General features: G+C 34.1%; 2 protein-coding genes across 2 annotated transcripts; one reads left to right on the forward strand and one right to left on the reverse strand.

Annotated features, from left to right (window-relative positions):
• Window positions 1-5,531, reverse strand: LOC119835045 (serine/arginine-rich splicing factor 1B). The gene is made up of 6 exons (XM_038359644.1): window positions 5,194-5,531; window positions 2,911-3,124; window positions 2,140-2,286; window positions 1,844-1,914; window positions 1,538-1,635; window positions 1-74 (listed from the first exon to the last, which is right to left on the reverse strand). Exons 1-5 carry the CDS (start codon window positions 5,370-5,372, stop codon window positions 1,542-1,544), a joined length of 705 nt encoding a protein of 234 aa, XP_038215572.1. The 5' UTR covers window positions 5,373-5,531; the 3' UTR covers window positions 1-74; window positions 1,538-1,541.
• Window positions 5,532-6,376: 845 nt separating this feature from the next.
• On the forward strand, window positions 6,377-9,218 carry LOC119834677 (dynein light chain 2, cytoplasmic). The gene is made up of 3 exons (XM_038359118.1): window positions 6,377-6,513; window positions 7,683-7,806; window positions 8,767-9,218. Exons 2-3 carry the CDS (start codon window positions 7,699-7,701, stop codon window positions 8,926-8,928), a joined length of 270 nt encoding a protein of 89 aa, XP_038215046.1. The 5' UTR covers window positions 6,377-6,513; window positions 7,683-7,698; the 3' UTR covers window positions 8,929-9,218.
• Window positions 9,219-9,567: the final 349 nt, after the last annotated feature.

The raw sequence follows: 9,567 nt of genomic DNA on the forward strand, positions 1-9,567 counted from the left end.
GGGCGGTAATGTGTAGTAGTGTACAGAAAGCGGTTAGAAGTCGTCGCCGGAGGACGTCCGCCGCGCCGCGCCAGCTGTCGATAAACACAACCTTCAGTACGGGCCGCGCTCCGCGGGACACGTCATGTACTTGGATATACACGAACAGAACGAGAGCGGGAGTTATATGTATATATATTTCTTATACGATACACACGTACATTCTTCATTTTATTTGTGATACTCCGCTTCCAAAAATTTAATAACTGGCATGAAGTGTGCAACGAGTCAACATCCAAATGCTATTAAATTAAAAAAAAATCATTTAACGCATAAATATACAAGTTCCAACAAAGTCACAACATTCCACATACAATAATACTCCATATAAACATAATCCCAGTCTCATTTTATTCGTGTTACATTAGATATGCGTTTACATTGCAACTGTGCCAACCAGTAACTATAGTTATAGCATGTGCAAACCTACATTTAAATCACAATTGCTTATATTCAGGGTGATAGTCTCAAATAAATTTTTAAACCAATTCACACTTCAGCACACCATAATATTTCACTTTGTTTAAAAAAATAACACCCTGTACATAAACAAAAAAATAGATTTCAATTTTATATGTAAACTCCTCACTTTTCCAACAACATTGAGGTGTTTATAATCTTTATTCAGTAGCGATGTAGTATCATATAATTCATTGTGTCATACTTGGAGCATCCAAAGAAAAATTTCATTAGTTATATCAATATGGTAAAAATGTTGAAGGAAAATTTTAACCAGTAAATGAATACGATAAGAGTTATCTACAGGCAATTAACTTTGAATAACTTACTTGTACCTTCCTTGAGTGAAGTTAAAACTTATTACACTATATTTTACACACAATTTATTTTTCATTGTTCTAATGAATATTGAATTTCAATAATGTATGTTTTAAGATCGATTTTTCAATGTATTAATATAGGTTATATTTGCTCTCTAAAATATAATTGAATATAAAGGTGATACAAATTTAATCAAAATAATGTTAACGCATTGAAAAATCAAGTCTCATCTACTAAATGATTAGTTAAGAAAGTAATTAATGTGATGGAATGTGACTGTACTGTATAGAGCTATGGTGTTAATGAAATTTGTTCAACGCATGTATAGTGTAGTTTGTGTAATAAAATGCTTAATAATATTATAAAGGCAAAAGTGTGTTTGTTTGTTTATTTTTCTTTCGCGTCGCAAAGGAAATATTTAATGGTATGATTTTTGTAAGCGGAGACAATTGAAAGATAGTGATATAGGGTACTTTTTACCTAAAACCATGATTCATACGAATGAATTGATTAGCAGCGAGATGTGAGACACATCACACGTCACACATAATGTCATATATGTACATGTGTACACAGGTTGTGTTTATGTCAATTGGCGCGCATGTATGAATGGGTTTTTTCACGCACAGTGATTACTTCAGCGAGCGTGTGTGTGCGTGTGAGCGTGCGGGCGTGTGTGTGCGCGTGTGTGCGCGTGTGTGCGCGCGCGGGTACGCACCGGGTCAGTAGGCGTGGTCGCGGTCGCGCGAGTAGGAGCGGCGCACGGGCGAGTAGGTGGGCGAGCCGCGCCCGCGCCGCGGCGAGTACGAGCGGGACCTGCGCACACCGCACACGTGCTCATTGTACAACTCGTCAGCTCAAAGCGTTCAGTTTCAATGAGATTAGACATGCCTCTTCCAGTTAACTTTTGTTTTGATCAATGAACCAAAATTTACTCACACTTTTCGGGAATCAGTCCAGAACATATTGAGAACAAAAGATGTAGGACAATACTGGACACAAACATGATATGAATATATTTTACCTGTCTCTGTCTCCACTGTAGCGGTCATTATTTCCATAGTCTTCTTTGACGCGAATATACGATACTTCGCCCTGCAAACGATAAAGTGACACTTTTATATAATTGAACATTTTGCGATTAATGTAACAATATTTTTTTAGTGTTTGCAACATCTTTTTTAAAAAAACATTATCATTCAATAATTTTTCAAATGACTAAAACTTTACTTTTAAGAAAACTGTAACTGAACAAGTTATTATAACCCTTTAAATTTCAACTAACCCTGTTCATCAAACACTTAGCTTGAGAATACGCACCTCATGACTTCTAAACCTGGAATCGTCCAACTTCTTGACAGCGTATTTCATGTCCTCGTGCCGCAGGAACTCCACCACGCCCGAGCCGTCCTTGAACGTGTCCGCGAAGCACACGTCGCCCGCTTCGCGCATGTGGTCCTTTAGATCCTGTGTGTTTGGAAATATAGGGAAATTAATAGGGTATTTTGTTAGATCGATAGATACACCTACATAGGTTTTAGTGATGGTGATTTATACTATATCAGTCTAGTAATTAAATCCATCCAAAACTTTATGCATGGTCAACTGGAATATACTTTATTCCAGTTGACAATACATATTCCATGTAACACTGGAATTAGACTGGATGACTACACTGGGATTATTTAATTCGGGCTTAAGAGTAGTTCTATATTGATTTATCTGAACGAAGTTAAGCTGCTGTGCTGTTATCTATAATAATCACAGTGCAACATCATTATCACAATTAGCCAATTATTGCCTCGTCAACTATCTTCGAAGGTTAAGGCCCTTATTGACGTTGATGCTTTGTATTGTATATTATTGTTTTAAAAACAATTGTTCTTTAGACATCTTTAAAAAAAGGTATTTTCTAGAGATTTGTTATTATGAAAGTTAAGTTAAGTCAAGTTAAACGACATAAATGCCTAAGTTTTCTCATCACATAGATAAATAACATAGCGAACTAAAGACTACTTGTAGAAGCTATTTTCATTCGTCGTGTCTCATACGACTCTATAAAACAAAAGTTTCAGCAAAAGCCTGCCTGACCTGCCAGGAGCCGGAGGGCGGCAGGCCGGTGACGAGCACGCGGTACTCGGAGCGGCGGGCTGGCGGGCCGCGCGCGGCGGGCCGGCCGCCGAAGCGCTCGCCGGCGCCGCGGCCGCCGCGCCCGCCGCCGCCGCCGCCGCGCGGGAACTCCACGCGCAGCCGGTACCCGTCGTAGTCGTAGCCGTCGCGCGCGCGCACCGCGTCGTCCGCGTCTCTGCACACGCCACACGCCACACGCTCCACTATCATACGCTCGCACACACGCAACACACCAAGGGGTGTGGCTTTTGTCATGCTAAATGTGACCCGCAGGAAAAACCACGGGCGAAAACTTGCATATTTTTACACTTATTTGATGTAATAATAAGCGATAAATTAACTATTCTACACATGAGAAATAAACCTTAAAATGAAACCTAAAACGAGCATGGCAATACAAACTCTAAAACTCAATAATAAATTCAATGTGTGACAAACAACTTAAGTTAAAATTTATTAAAATGAGTATAAAATATGATAATATATAAAATAAGACATAGTCGCTTTCTCTGTCCGTCCTTATGTCCTTGCCCATGTATGTGTAAATTTTTAAAATAATGCTCAGATTTTTGATGAGGTTTTTTTAATAGATACAAGTGATTTAAGAGGAAGGTTTATATGTATAACATCTACTAAACTGCTCAGAATTGAATGTGTGTGAAGCCACAGGCAAAACTTGTTATTTCTATGTTTTTAATTTATATTTAAATACATAATTATTTGTTTAAGCGAACACAATATTTCTATGTATGAAGTTAATTATAAAATTTAGAATGGGGCTTCTTCAAGAAGTACTTGATTAATTTTTATACAAAAAGCTTTTTCAACCAACAAGTTGTTTTTTTTTTTAGACGGAATCTTACCAACATTTAAATGGTGAAATAGTTTTAGAAACAACAGTTATAACTTAAGAACTGAGCTGAATAATTTTTGGTCTGCTGGTAGATTCACATCTATCACTAGGCAACTAGCCCCACAGATTATATCTAAATTGCAGTATCAATTGTAATAAACTTAATTTTAAAGAAAATAATGTTTTTTTAATATTAAATTTGAGAAGTTCTGCCGCACAATGACAATTCATTGCTGTAAAGTGATTGAATGTGCTTATAAATTGTAATTGAGATTATTCAACATTCAAAACACACAATAATCCAGTACATTGGCTGACTGGCTTAAACCATTTAAGAAGGTAAGAATGTTGTATCTTTTCAAATATATTATCAATTCATCATGCCAATGTCTATTTAAATAATTAGAATTGTGGAACAAATGTGTTTCTGATATCATATCAAGTGTGGTTTTCTTATCAGAGAAATAGACTTGTTCATTATTTTGGAAGATATTGTCATTACTTAACACGATCTACTGCAACAAGTGTCTTCCGAGGAAAATTTGAAAATTAATATAATAACAAATTTATTTCTCAACGTAATCTATTCTTTATAGTTCTGGGAATGATAAATATAATTAATCTTAACTCAAGCCACAATTATAAGAAAATTTGTTTTTAATTAAGTTGCATTAAATGATTATGGTTAATTAACTTTCATTGCAATAGGGAAGACAATGCAAATGTGCATTTTTGATATCGTAAAGTTTATTAAACAATAAATTCTACACTTCTTAGATTACATGAATCTTTACAAAGAAGATCACAAATATTCAAGAGGAAGTACTCCTCTACATTCTAAAATACGATCAATCTAAAAAACGGATGGCAACAACCTCCTCTCAAACAAAAATCAGCTATTGATTGAAATCCAACGGAGTAAGTTAACAAGTAAATAAACTAAATGAAAATAAGAATGAGAAGCTTCTTCCAAAATAATTTAAATAATGCGAACTTCAATATGAATAGCTACATTTCATTAATCAATATAACCAACCAAATGTTTTTAAATTATAATAGGCAATGGGTACATTTCAAATGCCTATCAATAATATAATTCATAGAGGATACAGGTACTTTTTAATGCATTTTTACTTGAACTGTTCAATTGAAAAATTATTGTAAAATAAGTAGGGTAGATACATTCATCGTTTTTTGAACAGTGTGAGCAAAAAAAAAATACACAAAAAGAAAGAAATTAAACCATTAGAAAGTGAAATAAATATATAAATCTACTACAATAGATGCTAACGACATTACCTATACATAAATAATTAACCTAAATACATAAATACACTAACATGCCGAAAGCCGCCAAAGGAATGTAATGGTGAAAAATAAATATTTCTTACCTGGGATCTTCGAATTCAACGAATGCGAATGGTGGGCCTTTTCTGTTTTTCAAATCAACGAATGTAACTTTACCAAATTTGTAAAATAAGTCTTGGATATCCTTTGTCCTTATATCAGGGGGTAGGTTACCAACATATATTCTGCATTCGTTTCTATTAGCGCCGCTGCCTCCCGACATTTTTGTAACTTAAATGTATGTAATCTTAATAACAAAATAGGAATAATTTAGTTGAATTAGGAGCTATTTAACAATTTCTACGCGACGTCGAATCTTTTAACGCCGTCTTGTTTAATCAAGATGGCGATTCGCGAGTGGCGCTAGCGACCTATCAATTTTGATTTTGAACTTTTAGGGAGCTGCGTTGTTTGAACGGATACTCGTACTGGCAAAACAGACACAGGTAGAATGTTTATTTATTCATTTTATATCATAACCAAAAAAATATATTTTGTACACTAAAAGAACTCAACACAATAAGATTATACTCTTTATTCTTTAAATCTCTTAATCAAAAAAATTCGCAGGCTAATGACGATCGTACAGTTTTTTTTTAAATGTCTGTATGATGAAGTTTCAAAGTAGTACCATATTATATATTATACATAAATCACTACTACATCAATCGGTGTTGAGTTTCAAAACATTAATATCTATTATCGCGGTGGATTATAACCCCTTTGCAGAAGGTTTGCGTTTCTACATTGGGAACAAAATAAGGAAATTGATGATGATAAAATTTGAAGAATATCTTAAAGAGCATTCACATATTTCAAACATTCATATAATATGAATTTCATCACGAACTGCTGTTCACAGCTCACACATTTGTGAGTTGTACAGTATGTTCGTCTTATATTTAATCCTAAAAACCACTCAAAGTCAAACGCGAATACACAAATTTCAAGTTGAACAGCGAGTTCACTACTAATATAATGTGTTTTTGTCATTCTTCTAGCTATTCGTACGACTGTGTAAATATATACACCAATAAATGCCAATTTATCGAAAAGGCAAGATTATTCCAATCCATCATGTACCTACCTAGCATTCGTTGAATAGAAACTGATATACCATACTTAAAAAATATAGTTTTTTTACATGATAAAAAGTTTATATTTGTGAACCTTTTTTAAAATTTTAAATACATAATAAAATTTAATTTTATATTTCGAATTAATTTTGAATTTCGAACGCCCCCTATCGTAAACGGAGGTAATCTACGCTGAAAGAAGCCTTTGAAAGAATCCTCTAGAAAGTAGCATTGAATCTCCGGTATCAAAATCGTTTCGTGAAAAATTATTCTTTTTCCGACGTAAAAGTGAGTATAATTGCTTTTGTGTTTTTTTATTATAATTTGTATTGTTGTTCTCATCGTTGTGTATATTATTTGTAGGATTTTTCTGCAACATTTCCGCAAAAATAAATTTAAGTTGCGGTGCCGTAACATATTTAATATTTCTCCAAGGTTTACTTCAGTGTATGTGAAAATAGTTCTATCGATTTAATTCTGCAGTTTCTATGGCAATGGCCTTTTTGCGGATATGTTTTATCTTTATTGTTTTTCCACGGCCTTATTTGACTTCAGCGCTAACTGTTAATTGATGACGGGCTTTACCGCCAGTGCGTTAGTGCGAATATCTAAAAGACGTCAAATTAAATCGGAATCCAGGTAATTACGAAGTAAGACAACTTATTTAAAACTTACACATTAAAGTCAATCAGGATCCCGGGTTGACCTTTACTGAAAGTTATTTTTAGCGCCGTTATTGAACATAAACAATCAATGGTTTGTACGCATGTGGAAAATCAATCAAGGGAAATTCATAGACCTTTAGATAACCTAAGTACGTGCACATACTGAACCTTGTTTGTTTACAAAATCTCATGTTTTTAGTCCTTTGCAATATGTTTTGTAGTTTCGATTGCTTTATCTTAAAAACTGATAAGAGATAACAATTGAATTCATACTCGTCACAGTAAATTCCTCTACGCGTTCCTTTAGTTTGTAAGTTTGTTTCTAAAGTAAATATTACCTGCATTTGTGGTTTTGAAGTTGGTTTTTTATTTAAAAAAACAGACATTTCTACTTTGTTTCAACTAAAAAAATGTCAGACATATCCAACATGACACTGCATTCTGTATGTGTGAATGAAATCCTTTGCAATTTCAATATGATGTATTCTATGACATCATTATCCACTACAAAGTGTATAGTTGTCTAGATCGCATATACATCTCTGTAATTCAATTAGAAATCATGACGCATTATTACAAGGATTTTAATGCAACACTGACCAAACTGTGACTGAATTCTATGTAAAACCAATTCATGATGCATAAACGTGATGAGTTGCTTTTAATTTTAACAAAGAAAGGGGAGCTGCGTGACATCAGAACATTTTTTTTTGTACATCCCAACCACCACCCTATGGATTGAATACAGAATTGCTATTATTTTTTACTAAGTTGTACAATCTTGCCTTCCAGCTACATAGCTGACAAGATGTGCGACAGGAAGGCAGTGATCAAGAATGCTGACATGAGCGAGGAGATGCAGCAAGACGCTGTAGACTGTGCGACACAGGCCCTCGAAAAGTTCAACATTGAAAAGGTATGCTATATACAGAGGCCTTTAATTTTTGACTTGATGAGATTTCATGGGAAGATTAAAATCAAGACAGCATTTTAACATTTTTAATCATTAAATTTACTTCTGGAATATTCCATATTGATAATTATAAAGTAGCTTTTTCTAGCTTGATAATATCATCATTTGAGTTAAGTGTTTCATCAAAATTATTAATATAAAAGGTTGCGTAGGCACAATGCATTCAAATGTGTAGACATTTGAATATTATGTACTTGCCAATTAAAAAGATTTCCTGATAACAGTGTAGTTATTGTTAATTTTATCACATAACATAATAATGCAACTGTAGCTAAATTTTGTTTGCAATTAGCATACAATTTTTTTTGTGAAATGTGTTTTCAACAATACTGTATCTTAACACTATCACTAATGACAAAATTTTAAACTTTGTTATCAATGTTCGGGACTGATGGTTAACCACAATTCAGATAAGTTTTTAAATTTTGTTTATGAAAAGTATATTCTCTATTATTTTTATTCTTTCATTATTTTTTAAAATAAATTTTTCAATTAAAGCATTAATAATTAAGTATGATATCTCAATACTTCTAAGAGATCTACTGATAAGATTCACCTACAATATATATATTTTTTTTTACTTCTATAAAAGTTCTTCACATCATAGTAGGCAAATACACTTTAGAAGGCAATAATCGAACTTTATATCATGTACATTACAAAAATATAAAAATTAAAAAGAAATCGATCACAACGGATTTGACCCCTTTTCTTCGCCTTAAAAAAATCTACTTTATGTATCAAATATTAAAAAAAATGATGTGATAATGCTACTGTTTTGTTTGGTGAGTGGGAGTCAGAGGCTCGAAGGTATTCCTTTCCCAACATACACATAAGAGACCTTTTATGCAATAAAGTGCAATGTTTGGTGAATCGAGAGCTAAAGTGCGTTGTGGGCGGCAGGACATCGCGGCGTTCATCAAGAAGGAGTTCGACAAGAAGTACAACCCGACGTGGCACTGCATCGTGGGCCGCAACTTCGGCTCGTACGTGACGCACGAGACGCGCCACTTCATCTACTTCTACCTGGGGCAGGTGGCCATCCTGCTGTTCAAGAGCGGCTAACTGCCCCCCACCACCCCCCACCCCACGGATTGGATGAATGGTTGCTTGACGGACGGTGCGTGATTGACTCGTTTATTTATGCTGGGCATCCGACGCGGCTAGAGTAAGAATTTACTTGTGTAAACGTTCACGTCTAGTATTTATTAAATTTTAGTTAATTCCTAGACTATACCTAGCATAGTGAAGTCATATGTTAGTACTTATCTAAATTTATTGTTTTTTCTTTGTTAATACGTTCACTGGAGATATTTTCAATACTTCTATTATAATTAAACTTTCTTACAAACCAACTTGTTTTTTTTTTACTTTGAAACACTGACTGTAATATTTTTGGATTTGAAACTCTTTTTAAATAGCTAACCCCGTAATTATAACTGTGAATGATGCAATTTTTTGTAGGTATTCTTGAAAGGGTTGCCCCACGAAAAGTACAAGACATTTGAATTGATAATTCTAATGAGAATTAAAAGTTTGGTTTCATCATACCTTAATTGTACCTCCTGGTGATTTAACGTCTTAAAGCAGAAGCAGTAAAATTGGTGTGGAAAATTTATGCTGATAGACATAAAAACCCAGTGCGGGCAGTGGGATTGGGACTAAAAGAACGAGAATGACGTACACACAAATACACTCGACGAA

The sequence above is a fragment of the Zerene cesonia genome, chromosome 2 (assembly GCF_012273895.1).
Source record: "Zerene cesonia ecotype Mississippi chromosome 2, Zerene_cesonia_1.1, whole genome shotgun sequence".
Lineage (NCBI taxonomy): Eukaryota > Metazoa > Arthropoda > Insecta > Lepidoptera > Pieridae > Zerene > Zerene cesonia.

Coding starts and splice junctions, on each gene's coding strand:
- LOC119835045 (XM_038359644.1), bottom strand. CDS start 5,372: ATGTCGGGAGGCAGCGGCGCTAATAGAAACGAATGCAGAATATATGTT. Junction 2,287..2,910: donor CGCCCTCCGGCTCCTGGCAG/GTCAGGCAGGCT, acceptor CCAAACACACAG/GATCTAAAGGACCACATGCG. Junction 1,636..1,843: donor TACAGTGGAGACAGAGACAG/GTAAAATATATT, acceptor CGGTGTGCGCAG/GTCCCGCTCGTACTCGCCGC.
- LOC119834677 (XM_038359118.1), top strand. CDS start 7,699: ATGTGCGACAGGAAGGCAGTGATCAAGAATGCTGACATGAGCGAGGAG. Junction 7,807..8,766: donor AAAAGTTCAACATTGAAAAG/GTATGCTATATA, acceptor TGTGGGCGGCAG/GACATCGCGGCGTTCATCAA.